Source organism: Sceloporus occidentalis, unplaced genomic scaffold, assembly GCF_023333645.1.
Source record: "Sceloporus occidentalis isolate IW3139 unplaced genomic scaffold, rSceOcc1.0.p SCAF_66, whole genome shotgun sequence".
Lineage (NCBI taxonomy): Eukaryota > Metazoa > Chordata > Lepidosauria > Squamata > Phrynosomatidae > Sceloporus > Sceloporus occidentalis.
The window spans coordinates 4,865,593-4,883,159 of NW_028317046.1; the positions used below are offsets into that span (position 1 = coordinate 4,865,593).

Below are 17,567 nucleotides of genomic sequence, written 5' to 3' on the forward strand. Positions count from 1 at the left end.
GGTTTGCAGCTCACAGCCTGTTTAACGGGAGATCGGTACGTTTCAGGTGCATGGCTCCTCGACCCCCGGAATGATTGTGTGATTATTTATTGAGTTATATAGCGCCACCATATTCCGTGGCGCTGTACAATGGGGCGTTTTTTTAGGAAGCATGCTGCAGCGTTTAGCAGTAATGAGCAACAACTTTTTCTGGATTCTAAGTTGGGGGTCCCTGGGAGTTCCCCCAAGTCCATCTTTAAACAAGTAAATCAACCTATTTTGGGTTTCACACCAAAAGGGGCAAACATGAAGCATTGGGAGACTGCAGTGTCACACTTACTCCCATCAGCCTCAGCCAGACTGGAAAAATAATAGGGAATGCACCAACATAGCGCAGGCTGCAAGACTTCAATCCAACTGTTCTTGCACTCCAACGTCACAAGTCAGCTCCATTATCATTTCTTTTGGTGACCTGGGGTGTTGGGAGTTGTACTCCTAGATCAAAATGCTTAAGGATGATGTGTGTTTCAGTGAAAGGATAATAGGCGTTGTAGTGTTGCTCCTTACATATTGCTATATAGTTTTGCTATGTAACCCTTTACTGTCCAGAGTGAGCTCACATAAAAATCCTCATGAATATATATTGGTGACCAATCACCCCAATAGCGTTCCTTCCTTAGGTTAACCATTCGGTTTCCAGGATCCTCTCCTACATTGTTAATAAGAATAACTGGGTGAAAGTATGTTTTCAGCTGCCACCGCTCATCCTCTTGTTTTTATTTTTTTTATTTTGTTTTTTTGCAATGTATTATATGCCCCCTTTGGCCATGAAAACATTAACCCTTTCTAGTCTACTCACATGAATTCAAACACCAGCAATATTTCCTCCCAATACTGACACACTTTAGTAATCTAGATGCAGAAGGATAGTAGTAAAATATATATACCAACAACACTGGAATAAATAGTATGTTTTTTGGGGTTTTTTGCCCCCTTAACTTTCAGGCTTTCTATCCAAGGAGTGGTGGCGTTGAATGGGTTAACCATAAGCTCTGTTACAGTTACCCCTCTGCAGAATCATGGGGCACATTCAGTAACAATGTATCTCTCACCCATATTTGCAGGTCCTGGAGCACAGGGTTTGAACAAGTCATGGGATAGTGAAGGGGTTAAAAAGTGGAGGGGTTTTTCTCCTTTTCTACAATTTCTCTCCTCCTTCTCCTCTATGACAAGAGAAGAGGGAGGGGGAGAGTAACTAAAGATCAAAAATAACCCTCTCAGGGGGTGGGGAGAGCTGAGTATATATACTGGGAGCCTTCCCTTCTAGCCCTGGTGCTGCAACTTTCTGGAAGTGACAGAGAAGGGGCATGAGATCTGGAGGGTAGGGGTAGTAAGTAGGGGTAGTAAGTGGCTCTGCCTCCTGCGACTTTTTGGAGAGACAGGAGACACCAGTAAGCCCATCACCTCCCAGTCCAGCTACTTCTCTCTGACCCCTTGGGACTCAGCTTCTCCGGATCTCCTCTGAGTGAAGCATTCATGCCCCCAAAAAGCAGACTTTGGGGGGACTTTTGCAGAAGAATTCACCTTGAATTGCTGCTTTGTACCGCTTTGCAGATTTGATTTTCTTTCTTCTAATGCTTTTGGGGGATTGGATGTGGATGTGACATTGAAATCTATTTTAATATAAAACTGAATTTATTGGACATTTTTTAAATTATTTTTAAAGCATAGTGAGTAATTCCACTTTCTTTAATATTTACAAATAATCTAAAATGAAATTGATGTTTGATGCACTTTTCAACTCATAGAACTTTGTAAATTACTGTAAATGAAACACTTTTAATTGGACGCATCCCTCATTCTCGCCAAACTGTTTTTGGTATCATTTATCGGTGAGTTGTATGAATTTCGTTTTGGTTGCCATGGACCACCTTTGCATCCAGGGCTTTGCCGTTATCCTCATGGTTCTGTACCCGGGCACACTGGCAGTGCCCTTAGGAGAGGTGACCACGCCAGAGATTACTCGGGGCAGAAATGGCAAAATGACCCTGAGGTTCTCCACTCTTGGGATGAATCTAGAATTCCATCTTAATCCAGATGATGGTTTTCTAAGACCTGGGGTGAACATTGGACGTGTTCGTAGGGCAGGTGAGGAGGAGGAAGGTGTGGATGGTCTGAGGAGCTGTTTCTATTCAAGTCAAGAGCCCTTTGCTGCTTTTAGTATGTGTAAAGGGGTACAGGGTGCTTTCCTCCATGGTCAGGACAGCTACATCATCCAACCCACCGACAAATGGACAGGTCAAGGGCCACTTGGTCAGCACCTCATTTTTAAAGCCCGGAATGGAGACACCGAAAGTTGGGGTAGCAGAACTGTAGAAAATAACCAAGAAGAAATCAAAAATCCAGAGCAAAAATCAGCAGGTGCATCCGGCGAGAAGATAAAAAACACAAGAGGGGGGAAACAGGACCTCAATGCAGGCGAGGAGCCACATGATGGTGACCAGGTGCCACCCAGGTTATCAGAAAGGGATGGGGGTGACGTACAAGGGCAAGGTCCGCTGGAAGGAAGCAGAGGAGACCGAAACCCCAACATCTCCCAAAGGCAAACACAGACTTGGACCACCCTTGAGAAATCCAAAAACGGGACGGAGAGAAGCAGAGCCGCTCGCCCTCGGAATCGGAGGTTTGTGTCCGTGGACCGCTTCGTGGAGATCCTGCTGGTGGCCGATACCTCTATGGTTCAGTTTTATGGAGAAGATTTAAAGGTAAGAAGATACCTGTTTTTATATGAGATCTAGCGATACCCGGGGGAGTGTCCATGTTGTCATTGTTACTCTAAATATTTGGAAACAAAGTATCAAGGTGTTCCTCAGCAGATGTAGCCCCAAAACCGCACCTGTTATTGGGGTTCATTCACTAAACAGCGAGCTGCTTGTGACCTTGATGTGATCCGATATCTCATCTTCACCATTGTACAGCGCCGCAGAATATGATGGCGCTACATAAGGCAATAAATAATAATACATATCGTGCGCGGTCAACTCTGATGAGCTTCCTCTGCTTAATGTCAGCTAAATCCACCAGATTATCTCACTGACTTGACTATGCGATAAGCAGGTGCCAAATTGGCCCTTGCAGGAGATACTCACAGGGGCCGACCCTTCGTGATGCAAAGGCTGTGGGATTATGAAATGTGCCACATTGCGTCAGCCTACGTGCCGTCCAGTTTAGTGAATACATCCCTGTTTCTCACCAAGCAGCAAACTTAATTAAACGTAATTAACACACACAATTAACGTGTCTTCGCCTGTTGTTTAAATCTAACTCCCACTACCCTGATCCAGACCAGCACAGGTGCAAGATGAAATATTTGTATACCTCGGCGTCTCGGCTGCACCGTTGGGGGGGCGTTGAGGTGACTATCGGTCTAAATAAATACTCCGGGGCGTTTCCTGGGAATCACGGTGGCCCCAACCTTCCAGCCTGCAGACGGTAATCCAGTCCTGCGGTAGCGATGCGGGTAATCAGCGGGGGGTTTGGCAGGTGTTAGGAAGCCGTTTTTCTTTAGCAGCAGACAAGGGGTCACACTGTTCCCAGCGGGGTCAATGACCTGAATAGGAAGGATCCAATTGCCCCCCCAGGCTGATGTTACCACCATGGGAGATTACGGAAATCCCAGGGATGTTTGCGTTTTAAACCCTAAACTGCTGTAGAACCTCTTTGATTGACAAATTAGCTACACAAGCGTTTGTGTAAAGTAAAAGGGGGAGAGGGGGTGCTAAATCCTTGGTGCCGGGGGGAGTAGAGAAAAATTACCCCATCCAAAAAGCCCATGCAAAGAGCTTGATGTGCCCTAAATAGCTATGCAGGTAAATACGTGCGGGTTACCCCACCAGAACCACAGAAAAATACTTCAGAAGCCGTTAGGAAGCTAGAACTTTAAATCCCACTTCACCCGGGCAGAACCAATATTCACCATTATTGTCCAGCGTCGATGGAATGGAAGGTTTTACTTTACTGAGAGGGTGGGAGATAAATGGAACAGCCTCCCAGCAGAAGTGGTAGAGGTTAATACAGTGAGGGGATTTTAACATACATGGGATAGACACACGGCTCCTGAATCTAAGACGAGGCATAGAAACATAGACATCGACTCAAAGTCAAAGCTGAGGAATTAAGCAAAGGATTTAAAGAGTCCGGGAGATGCCCACCCCAAAACTAAACTGCCCCTGGATGAAAATGTACATTTTCTGTTTAGTTGGTATAGTTGCTGATTTGTCAGCGGGGCCCACGTGTTACTAAACCCTTCCCAAATTTGAGAAGCAGATGTCGGGTTGCGTATCTTGGGTTAGGTGAAACGCTCGCTGTCTGGGAAGCCTCAGCGGATTCCCGATTAACGACCGGCTGGAGCTTTTTGGCAGCGGCTTCAGCAAGAAAGAAACAACTAACTTCACACGAGTGTAATTCACGGCGTCGCCGCACCGTATCCGCCGAGGGGGTCGCAGGTAGCGCCGGTGCCGTCCGCGGGGTAGACGGTGCAGCCGGCGATTGCCTGCGGGGCGTTGTGTGTTTGATGTGGTCTCTTCTGATACTTTGTGGTCTCTGACTCCTCTCCGACGGCACGAAAAAGGAAACCAGACTTCCTCGTTTACCGGTTCACTTAAAGCCTTCATCCCGAGGCGCGCTGTCCTCCCTGTCAGAACTAAAACGTCATTTTCATTTAAACCCAGACTCTGTCGGCAGATCGGCCCCATCCGGCCCCCGGCGAGTCGCCCGTTCCTCCTGCTGTAAAGACTCGAACCTTAATCAGTCGTTGGTTTCGTCTTAGATTCAGGAGCCGTATGTCTATCCCATGCATGTTTAATGCCCTCACTGTATTACCCTCTACCACCTCTGCTGGGAGGCTGTTCCATTTATCTACCACCCTCTCAGTAAAGTAAAACTTCTTTCATTACATGTGGGATGACTTTAATGACCAGCTAACAGTACCCCCCCACACACACACACACACAATTTTGTAATACAAGCACTTTTAATATCAATATTATGGTACTTCAAGAGGAAACGTCAATTATTTTATGTTTGCTTTTATGCAAAATGAGGTTTCCTGAATGTCATCTTCAAACTCTTGTTTAGATTCAGCAGCTATACCAACTAAACAGAAAATGTACATTTTCATCCAGGGGCGGTTTAGTTGGGTTAATGCATATAGTGAAGAAGGTAGCCGGGAAACTCACAGTTTAGTGAATAAAACCCTCCAAGAGATGTGAATGCGCTCAAAAGTTCAACCCTTTATCCACCTGTCCATTGAATAGAAATACAATCAGAAAGTATTTGTGGGGTGATTCAGGATGGCAGATCCCAGCCTTCTGGTAGCCGGGGCTCCTAAAATGTTGGGGATCAAACCTCGGATCTGTTTTCTACCAATCTCGCCAGAATCTTCCCTGCCTGATTCCACCAGAGAATAAAATTGTGGATGATCTCTAACCATGAAAGATAATATGATAGAGTTAATTATTATTATTATTGTTACTATTATTTTTATTGTGTTCATAACAATAATAATAATGTTGTTATATTGTTAATAATAATATTATAGTAGTAACATTACCAATATATCATTATTAATAATATATTATTGTTATATATATATTGATATATATATATTTTATTTTTTTTATTATTTATTATTTATTTATTTTTTGTAAAGTGTCAACCATGATGTTGTACTAACGCTTTGATGAAGTCACAGAGAACCCAGACGAGCTGAGACTATAAAAGTCAGTAGAACGGGTTTTAGAATTCTTTTGACTCCTCTTTAGAATGTGGAGGATACGTCAGCAGGACGAGGAGCCAATTTCCAGGCCCCGCTCAGACTTTGGGGTTTAATTCCGTTCTTTGTGATTCCTCTTCCCACAGTTTTCTTAAAGATCTTCATTTATTTCCTATTTCGCGCCGTGCGGGGTGTTTCATATAATGAATGACAACGGCTCGTTAACGCATTGAATGGCAGAGAGTACGCAACACACATAGAGAAGCAACGTGGCGTTCACCCCGGCGACCCCTAAAGGGTTAATGTTGCAGCACCATGCGGCGCTTCTGCCATTGAGGGTCGCTCCCCGAAATTGGCTCCCAAAGGTTTTCTTTAATCCCGTGACAAAGGATCCAGTGAACGGATCCAACATCCATTATGGCTCGTCACCCCCTACCTGCGCGACTATAGCTCCAGAGTCAGGCAATTCCCAGACAGAGCAGAGAGACCGCCTTGGAAGGTTTTTATTATTTTTAAATGGCTCGGCTTCTTACCCCCCCACCCCCATTGCAGCCCTGTGGGAAATATAATAGCCCTGCCGGTGGGTGGCACGGTGACTCCGGGGGCTTCTGTCTCGCCAATTAACCGCGTCACCGCCGGAGCAAAGATATTTTGTTAAGCCTTTTCGGACTGCCGGTTACGTGGAATCGTATTGCCCATCCAGGGGCGCTTTATCTTTTGGCCTGGCTGAGATGTCTGACCCCCCCCCCCCCCCCCGTATCTCAGCCTCAAGCAGCGGAAATCTAAAATGCGTAATCAATGGCAGGTTCCAGGCCCTCCATTAATTCTGCAGCCAAACCCGGAGGAACCTGCTTTCATGGTTACAGCCGAGGGCATCCATTCCGGGTCACCCTACCAAGGAGTAAGCAATACGCTGGAGGTTAAAGGGTTAAAATGCAGAGAGTTCGGCTCCATACTGATGATAAATAAAGACTGTTTTCTCTCTGATAATTTATTCTTTACTTAAATCCACATTCAATTTATTTTATCAGATAAAAGAATATCGACTCCAAACGTAACATTCCTGCATTCTATCAACTATTTAATAAAAGGCCAAATAAAACCTTCTTAAGCCCCTGACAGATGTGCTCAGAAAGCCCCGCGGCCAGTAAGTATCTCTGGGTGAATCTGCAGTCTCAATCCTCATCTGGCCGTGGATTCCAGAGCTTTACTGCCCTCACTGCCCCTTTCTCTGTATAAGTTATAACCTCAGCTCTTCTAATGGTCTGTTTCAGGGGAGAGCCTAGGGCTAGTGGCGCCCGGGCCCAGTATTTCTTCAGAGCTCTCCTGTAAATAAAATACACACACATGCTAACACGCAAACTTACTCACGTTCACACCATACACTTATACACACAAACACACACTACCTCTTTCCCACCTCTCCCTTTCACAACCAACCCTAACCTCACCTCTGACACTCTAACACCATCCACTGACACTCACGCACGCTAACACTGTATACTAGCATACACTCGCACTCTAACACTATCCACTGACACACACGCACGCTAACAATGTATACTAGCATACACTCGCACTCTAACACTATCCACTGACACACACGCACGCTAACAACGTATACTAGCATACACTCGCGCTCTAACACTATCCACTGACACACACGCACGCTAACACCGTATACTAGCAAACACTCGCACTCTAACACCACATGCTGAAACACAAGCACGCTAACACTGATAACAGTGAAAAGAGAGTAAAACACACAGTTTTGTAGAAATACTTCTCCTTCTTTCCAGCTGATTTTGGTGAAATGTATCCCCTCCATCGCCTTTTTAGGGTGAAACGTTTTGGAAACTGGTACCCGGCTAAGGGGTATTCATTTTAATGCCAAACCAGGTCCTTGTTACAGCAGTTGGAGCTCCCAGACTGGTCTCTGTGTCTCCTCTGGATTACCTGGGATGTAGAGGCAAGAACACATTAACCCTTTAAAGCCATGCAAATCCCACAACACACACACACAATCTCTAAAAGCGACCGTAATGTTCTTTTTTCATCGGCGGCAGCATTTATTTAGCAGCGATATGTGAAATAACGTTATTCTGCAATAATTGGCTTTAACCCTTTCAGTGTGACGTGCAGCACTTTGTAATGTATTATCCAACCCTGTGGTTATTACACATCCGTCTGGTTATATTTGAGCCAAACGCTGATAGCCGCGTCCAAAATATTACAATTATTCAGCATTAAGGGTCATAAACTTTGGGATACATTTTTGAGTGAAATTTGGGAAATTTCGAGAATTAGGTAATAAGTCAGATTTTTTTTCGTACATTCTTCTGTTACATTTTTTTTGCTTGTAAAGTTTGCCAATACGACAGTTTTCACAGCAAGTGTCAGAGAGAGAAAATGCTAAAGCCTTCCTGCTAGAATGCAGCTCTAGTCATTTGGCTGAAGGTGATGGGAGTTGGAAAATTGCACCACCTGGTGTAAAGACGCATTGGCTTTGGCTTTCAGTGTTACGGCAGAAGCCTCTGGGGATGAGCTGTTTGTACCGATCTATGGGACATAAAGCAGTAACCCAGCACTCTAACTGCGCATGTTCTCTGCAGGTAAAGACACCCAGGATGGACTTTTCACTTCCTTCCTCCAGTTCATCTTGTGTAACTATATACAGACAAGGCAATAAAATCACAGAACCTGCCGGCAGATCGGCCCCATTCGGCCCCCATCTAGTCGCCCGTTTCCCCTGCTGTAAAGACTCAGACCTTAATCAGTCGTTGGTCTCGTCTTAGATTCAGGAGCCGTATGTCTATCCCATGCGTGTTTAAATCCCCTCACTGTATTAACCTCTGCAACCCATGCCGGAGAGCTGTTCCACTTATCTACCACTCTCTCAATAACGTAAAACTTTATACTTCCCATTCCAAGGCAAACACAGACAAAAAAAAGAAAAATAAATCTTTACTATAGCAAAGTATATAATAAAATAATATAATATGATTATAACGATAATGACTCGTAAAAGTATCACGATAATGTATCGATTTTTTGTTCATTGTTGAGAATGTCTCTTCGGGTTCTAATTAATTTGCCGGTAAACGGGACGCTATTGATGTCCGGCGGCCCCCGAGATAATCAGGGTTCCTGTTCTTTCGCAGCTCCATCTCCTGACCCTCATGTCCGTTGCCGCCCGGATCTACAAGCACCCGAGCCTCCAGAATTCGGTGAGTCTGGTGGTGGTGAAAGTCCTGGTGGTGGAGGACGAAGACGCCGGGCCGGACGTCTCGGATAACGCTGGCCTCACCTTGAGAAACTTTTGTAACTGGCAGCAGGGTTTCAATCCACCAAGTGACCGCCATTCGGAGCACTATGACACCGCCATCCTTCTTACCCGCCAGGTACGCGGACCCCCTGGGTTACATCGTCACAAGATGCTCGGGGGGGTGAGGGGGCATTTTTAGAGATGGGAGAGGAACGTGTTACACATATAGATTCATATATAACATCAACACACAATATCTCTCATACGTAATGAAGGCTGTCCAAAGAACAAATCATTATAATGATCGATTAATAGCTATTAACCTACAGAGGGACACGGAGGACCCCCAGAAGGAAAGGGTTAAGTTACCCCCGTGCCCGGCGTTACCGTGTGGCTACGTCGCTGCTGGTCGGGGCAATGCGCCATTAATCGAGCAAAACAGACTAAGCGCGTTTGATTCCTTATCCCTCAGCGGATACATTGTATTCTCTCCCGTCCCCTTTGTAAAGAATATTAATTCCTAAAATTCTGCATTTGGACCCGATTTGTAGCCATTCCCGTGGCGTGTGTGCGATTCCTATCACATTTAGCTCGTGTTCGTACACGTTATACAGCCGGCAACGTTTAAAGGCACAGAATGAGCTCCGCAAAGAAATGCCCTTTGGGTGACTTCGATGCAGCCGAGAGATTATTTCATTTTATTTATTTTTTCGCCCCAGGATTTCTGCGGACACAAGTCGTGCGACACTCTGGGGGTGGCCGACATCGGAACCGTGTGCGACCCCAGCAAAAGCTGCTCCGTGATCGAAGACGATGGACTCCAGGCATCGTATACATTAGCGCATGAGCTGGGTAATTCCTAATGTGCTTCTAAAAACATTCGGCCCCATCCGGCCCCCGTCTAGTCGCCCATTTCCCCTGCTGTAAAGACTCAAACCTTAATCAGTCGTTGGTCTCGTCTTAGATTCAAGAGCCGTATGTCTATCCCATGCATGTTTAAACCCTCTCATTGTATTACCCTCTACCACCTCTGCTGGGAGGCCGTGCCATTAATCTACCACCCACTCGGTTGCGACTGGAACACTAAGCTAAATCCCATTCTAGAAGCTTTTTCTAAGAATTAATCTTAATGTCGCAATTATTTTAATGACTTTATGGTTTTATTAGTAGAACAATTTTTCTTTAATCCGTAAAATTTTTCCAAAAAAAGAAAAAAAAAAAGTTTTTTATTTTGTATGATTTATAATTTAAAGAATTTTTTCTAAAAAAGAAAAAAATTGCTTTTGCAATTAAACATATTTTTAACCTGGGAACATTCCTTTCTTTTTTATGCGTAATACCCAAATATTTTGTTTTGCAATCGTTTCTGTAACACTGATGATGAGTGTAACACTGCCCCCCCGATAGAAGCGCTTGTTGGCGGCCGTACGTGGCGACTCCTCTATACCGCGCTCCGCCGCTGCCGCCGCCGCCAACATGGAAGGGGAGGAAATGTAACTGGCAAGAAAAATGTTTTCCTGCGGAGAAGAAAAAAATCCCAACCAACATTATTTAAAAACATTTTTCTATTAAGAATTTTTACCCCCCTCCTGAACAAGGAAATATTTAATTAATCATTAAAATATGTAGTTTTTTTAAATTTGATGAAAAATTCCTTTTAAATGCCCAGAGGAAAAAGAATGATCGATGCATTTCAAGGAATAGTACTAAAAAAATTCTGTTTCAAGACGTGAATAACAGCTGAAAATGTTAAACATTTATGCTTTTTTTTAACCTGAAAATGAACTCCGTGAAACATACAGTTTGTTCTTCGCAGAGAGTAGTTTTAGGAATTGCTAAAATCTACATCAAAATAACTAAAAGTCACTTTTTTATCAGTTACTGGTTGTTTAAACTAAAATCCCCCATCTCCCATTCGGCCCCCGTCTAGTCGCCCGTTTCTCCTGCTGTAAAGACTCAAACCTTAATCAGTTGTTGGTCTCGTCTTAGATTCAGGAGCCATATACTTACTGTTTTAGTCCCTACCACTTCTGCTGGGAGGCTGTTCCACTTATCTACCACCCTCTCAGTAAAGTAAAACTTCCTTACATTACAGCAAAGCTTTCTCTGAAGTACATTCTTGTGGCCCTAAACTCAGCTTAGGACCAGGATTTACGAGTACTCATCCCATACTTGTCGTTTTCAGCGCACGTCCTCAGCATCCCTCATGACAACTCCAAGAATTGCGAGAAAACATTTGGGGAGCTCGGCCAACATCACCTGATGGCTCCTCTTTTCCTTCAGCTCAACAAATCCGTTCCCTGGTCTCCGTGCAGCGCCATGCACCTCACCGAATTCTTCGACAGCGGCTACGGTAAGAACGGTTATGCTATTTTTTGTAAATATGTTTTATTGAGCTTTTTAAGCAATTTATCAGGAAAGCGAGATGTTGTCCAAGGCCCAAAAAGTTCTATCCATAGCAGAAAAGTTTGTTATCAGCGGCGGGGCAGAGAGAGAGTGTTTCCACCCAAAATGTATTCAGCAAGTGATGCCACCGGTGACTAGTGATGTATTTACGTTTGGGGCCACCCCAGTTGCCTGTCCCTTCCGTGGTCGGCGTCCGGGTACAATAATGGCGCTGCTCACCTTTAAGAGACGTAGCACTGGGATATGATGTCATACCCCGGCACGCCGTGTCATAAAGGTGCGCAGCTTCTTATAATGAAGGCTATGGAGGCTGGTTGGGAAGACCAAAGATCTCCCTGACAGCTGTCCGATGATGTCATATCCATGATGCCATGTCATAAAGGTGCGCAGCTCCCTTTAATGAAGTCTAGTTTTGGGTAGAGAATCAACATCGGCTTGTTAAAAACAGAAGTTTAGTTTTTTTTCCAATTGTAAAAATTAAGTATCGGAGGCAGAATTTATCCAAGAAAAGTTACATCGTAAATTCAGGGACCAGCTGAGATCAGAGAAGGACGAGATCCGGTGATCTGATGGAAATTTCTGTTTCTTTTTAAAAAATATTCATAGTAATTTTTAAAAACGTAAACATTTTTACCTCTATTAACAAAAAAAAACCCCATTATAGTCGACTCGTTCCAGATCCTGGGAATGGCTTTTGGGACACTTTTTATTATTTTTTTTTTTTTTTACATTGATTCACAAACTGGAATTTTTGAACTTAGTGATGAATTAAACTTCTCTGCGGGTCTGACTAACCGGGCTGGAATGTCCTGCGCGCTCCGTGACAACGCTCACGTGACCTGCCGGGAGTAAAACATGTTTACACTGACATGAGACACGAAACACAGTAATCACTGATAACACGGAAAAAACAAACTGCATTATCTCATTAAAAAAACAAAAACGTGCGGAATAGAAACCGTAGCGGCCTCCAGATGTTTGAACCGTTTCTCGATGTTTTATAGTTCTCGTAAAATGCCGTAACGCGCGTTCCGTGTTCCTCCGCCACAAAACTCGTTATTAAATTGTCTGATAAACACAAAATATCAAGTTTTCTGCTGAGAAATTGGCGCATATAGAAGGAGGGGGTTAACCTCTTGTTCCAAGTTCCCAGGTTGGATGCCATGTCTCATGCATAATATGATAATACCCGCCTGTCTAAACCCCGCCAACATTTCGGGTGCCCAAAGTGGGGTCTCGTTGTTGGGGGTCATGGCTTGAGGTGGGCAGGGGCAGCATTAGAGGCAGGACCATGGATTTGTATCACCGTGGCGTGGCAAGGAGGCCAGGTGGGTGCTGTGATCGGAGTCCGCGGGGTAAAAGCACAGATCCTCGTCCATTTTAAAGCTCGGAGGCCGGTCAGAGGGCATCTGATTACCAAAACCTGCCGGTGATCCCCACTGCCTGGAAAATATGTCTATGGTACGTCTCGTTGATGTTAAGCTCTTGCGTTCTTTCCCTAGGGGGCTGCCTATTGGATGCACCGACCGTGACGCTGGAGCTTCCCGAGGATCTTCCCGGGTCGTTATTCCTGTACGACTTAGACAGCCAGTGTGGCCAGGTGTTCGGGAAGGAGTTCTCGCACTGTCCCAACACCCACCAGAAGGACGTTTGCGCCCAGTTGTGGTGTAAAATCGAGGGCGAGCACGTGTGTCACACTAAAAACGGTTCCCTCCACTGGGCTGACGGGACCGCCTGCGGAGACCACCGCCTCTGCCTCGACGGGGTTTGCGTTGATGAACAAAGCTATGCAAAACCCAAGGTAATTTTATACGCGTCGGTCTTGTTGCCCCGTGAAGCTTGATACATTATGGCTGATTTAATGCCAATAGACCCCTTATTTATGTAAAATGTGAATTTCAGGTGCCGGTGGACGGCAATTGGGGGAGTTGGGGCCCCTGGGGCGAATGCTCGCGGACGTGCGGTGGCGGGGTGCGCTTCTCCTATCGGGAATGTAATAGCCCCGAGCCTCAGAACGGAGGGAGGTATTGCAACGGCCAGAGGGTGCTATACGAATCCTGCAACACAGACGAGTGTCCCGCGCAGGGTGAGTTCTCCTCCCCTTCGGGATTTTTGGGGTACAAACTGCGCTCTCTCTAATGGGGAAAATTAACGAATGAACCCCGATTTACTTTTGTGGAGTTGGAAGTGGACCCTAAATGGCGCAGCGCCTCTCGCATGCTCTTATTCCTCTATACATCTGGCTGCGATGTCCGATGTCAGTGTCTGCATTAACCAATAAGAATGGAGAGAATAAGGGGTTAAATGGAGCATTTTGAACTTTCTTTAAAAAATCATGTCTCTTTTCTGATGGTTTTCTGTCCTCTTCCAGATCAGAGCTTCCGAGAACAGCAGTGCGCAAAATACAACCGCGTCTCCAGCGATGTGGACGGCAGAGCCCTCGAGTGGATTCCAAAATACTCAGGGGTGTCCCCGCGCGATCGCTGCAAGCTGGTGTGCCGGGCGCGTGGGACCAGCGAATTCAAAGTCTTCCAGTCCAAGGTAGGGGCTCCGGGGGGGTTAGAATAACAGGTCCTCTGCGTATGTTTATGTACATGTGATACAATTCACGCTAACACTAGCTTCCTCGCATGATCTTGCAGGTAGTGGACGGCACGCTCTGTGGACCAGAGAGTCTGTCCGTGTGTGTCCAGGGTCAGTGTATCAAGGCCGGATGTGACCACGTTCTGGGTTCCTCTAAAAAACTGGACAAGTGCGCCAGGTGTGGTGGAGACGGATCCACCTGCAGGAAGATATCTGGATCCTTCAACAAATCTAAGTAAGGAACGTTGTGTTGGGTTTATATTAACGAGTTGTGCTCCAGAAATGACAGATATCAGCTTGGCCATTCAATAACGTGAACCCTGACCGTTGAGTCTATGGAGAATTCCACGTACTAATCTAGTTACACTGTAGCAGTCCTTCTGATGAGCCCCATCTGACGTCAATGACATTTTTGCTCGGAAGAGTCAGAAGGTTTGCTCGGAAGAGTCAGAAGGGCTCCGCGTAAGATCTTTCAAGTATTATATATCAAAGTTGATACGAAAAAATCTAAAGACCTAATGAGTAGCAACATTTCCATCTGTATTTATAGCGAAAATTATATAGAACAGCATGGCTCAGCATCTGACTAAATTACATTTAATTGATTGAAATAAAACCAAGATAAATAAATGAAACAATTGTTTAAAAGTTTTTGGTCAGTAAAAGAGGGGCCGTGGGATAAATCTCATCTGTGCAATGAAATGATTGATGATGATTTATAATGAGAGTCATTAACGGGTATTGAAGGCTTATCAGTTTTAAAACACTTTCTTGTATTCGCAGCGTCAGGTACGGATACAACGATATTGTCCACATACCGGTGGGAGCTACAAATATTGACATCAAGCAGTCTAGAGAACGTGGGCTTCTACACCATAGCAATTACTTGGCAATCAAGAAGGCGGATGAAAGTTACCTGCTGAACGGAGACTTTGTAGTTTCTTCGATGGAGCAGGATCTGCACCTAAAGGGAACGATTTTGAAATACAGCGGATCTTCGACGAAGCTGGAAAGAATCCAGAGCTTCAGCCCCCTTCCTGAACCTTTAACGATACAACTTCTCCGAGGTTTTGGAGAGACTGTCCCGCTAAAAGTGAAATATACTTTCTACGTTCCCAAAGCTTTGCCATATGCAAGGACGAAGGTTAAGAAGAAGGAGAAGGTGTCCCACCACTCGATAAGGCCACTTCTAACTTCCAATTGGGTGTTTGGAGACTGGTCTCAGTGCTCCAAGACGTGTGGTTCCGGGTGGCAAAGGAGGACCGTTGAATGTCAAAACGTCGAAGGTGGAGCCTCCGACCAGTGCTCCCAGGAGCTGAGGCCTGAGGATATCCAACCCTGTTCAAAATTACCTTGTCCCATATGGAGGGTAGGGAGTTGGTCGCCTTGTTCTAAGAGCTGTGGGGAAGGGACGCGGACAAAGAGGGTCTTTTGTGCAGACTACACAGGTAAAGAGACAGATGCGGACAAGTGTGACCCCAAAAAGAGACCTGCAGAGGAACTGACCTCTTGTATGCTTGACGAGTGCTAAGGGGCACCACTTTATAGGGATAACCTAACCATACAGGCAGCTATTAATATTAGCTCAGTCAAGCTGGTGGGCGCTGAATTTTGGAATACCAAGTCAAGAAACCTGGATTATTCTTCCCACAAATAATAAATTAAACTAAGGTCGGAGCATCAGACTCTCTCAGTGCTCTGCGTTCTTCCTTACTGGACATGCCAACGAGTTTCACAGCCCTACAGAGCCACTGTACAGTCCACGTGCCCCACCAGCAGCTATTTGAGCTACCGTGCACTAATTGACAGGAGCAGGTCCCAGCCCTGTCCTAAAGACTAACCACAGAACCGGGGCACATTTCGTGTTCCAGATCAAAGCTAGAAATCTACCTCACTAGTGAAATCTCTGATCTTTCTGTATCACCGCAGTGTTAAAGGTCTCTTTTCACCCGCGCAGAGCCGCCATTGGGAGCCGTATATATATCTCGCTCCGCAATGCTTTGCTATCACATTATATAGCAGCCACTGCATTAGCCTGCCAAGTATTACGAGTTTACCGCACATTCAATGGCTTTTATAATACTTTCTCATGTGTCTGTCTGCCGTCAGTTAAACCAAACCCTGACTTGTATTTTTTATTACTTTTTTCTGTTGCAGAAACAAGCAAATCTGTACAAATATTTGAATGATGTAGAACGGTCTACGTTGCCTTCTAGAATTATGCTGCTTCAATAACCTGTAAACATTTGACAATGTAGATTAAGCTGGGATTCTTTGTCCACCCCATCAATACTATAGAGCCTTCTCCGAAATGCGTCATTGACCCGGGTTAGACCCTGGAGCAAATGGAGCTACAGAAAGGACCTGGTAAACTTAATGATATGGGTTTGCTAAATACAGTCTTTTGCGTCGTTTTATTTTGGTCAAAACTGTCTGTTTTTAGCTGAATTCTGGACTAGTGAAATTTGTTTGCTGGCGGCATCAAACAAACCGTAATTAGTATTCAAATTCTGCCCTTATTTCTAGAAAAGGGCTCTCAGCCTGTCTCTACAAGCTTTCACTGGACTACAAGTCCCATTATCCCAAGACGGCGGTTGACAAGTCCTTTGCTCTAGAACAGGATACACAAGCCGTACTTCAACACACACCACCCAAAGCCATCATCAATCCCTTTTGTTCTCGAACATGGTTGGCTGTGAATTGTAGGAGTTGAATTCCAGTAAAAGTGGAAGCAATGCAGACAGCACGACCAGGCTCCAGAGCAAATTAAAAGTTCTTTTTGTTTCTCTTTTCGTTAAACGGTTAACGGGAGGGAAACGTTCCTCTGGCTGATAAAACACGGGGTGGGCAGAGTTTATACGCAGCAGCTGGAAAACATCTGGGCTTTTTGTGCGAGTTCCCGTGTCCCCTCCCAAGCGTGGGAACAGAGCGGCGTGGGCTGCGCTCTGCTTGTGCAGTCGCCATTTTGCATTGCCGTCCAGGTGCAATCAGGTGCTCATCCAGAAACATTAACCTTTACTCTGCCATTGTCCATACGCTATTAGAAAGGTGCATGCCAAGACATTCCTTTAAGCTGCTGTCCCACTGATAGACCTATTTTTTCACTTTGCAGGGTGACTTTAACTTAGGACCTGTATCGAAAATGCATATGGCAGAGCTTCTTACAAACGGGTGCTGCCCTGCCAGATATACTTTATATATACATACATACATACATATGTCCCTGGTTATAGAGGACATGGGGTCACCCTACAGCTTAGTGCATTATGGAGCAATCTGTTACACACCTCTAAGCAAAAATACATTTACTCATGAAAAATTAGGACGACCCCATTTTGCTACATTTCAGGTATTACTAATGTCGATGAACTTTCATTATTTTTTTATTTTTTTTAAAGAAATAATATTTGTAGAAATTACCCAACCAGCCACAAGAGGAGAATTGTCAGGATTCACCTTGCATTTCCATGTTATTATTTAAGTTAATAGTAATGTCTACCATGTGATGCTTTTAAACCTAAGGCGATGTCTTCGTTTTGTAAAATTTTATGTTTTTTTCTG

At 44.9% G+C, this 17,567-nt stretch overlaps 1 protein-coding gene across 1 annotated transcript; it reads left to right on the top strand.

Moving 5' to 3' along the window:
- Positions 1-1,901: 1,901 nt before the first annotated feature.
- On the top strand, positions 1,902-15,537 carry LOC149286930 (A disintegrin and metalloproteinase with thrombospondin motifs 8-like). Its single transcript, XM_089493709.1, has 9 exons — positions 1,902-2,744; positions 8,914-9,153; positions 9,737-9,869; positions 11,203-11,370; positions 12,926-13,224; positions 13,326-13,509; positions 13,795-13,964; positions 14,066-14,241; positions 14,790-15,537. Exons 1-9 carry the CDS (start codon positions 1,902-1,904, stop codon positions 15,535-15,537), a joined length of 2,961 nt encoding a protein of 986 aa, XP_089349835.1.
- The last annotated feature ends 2,030 nt before the right edge of the window (positions 15,538-17,567 follow it).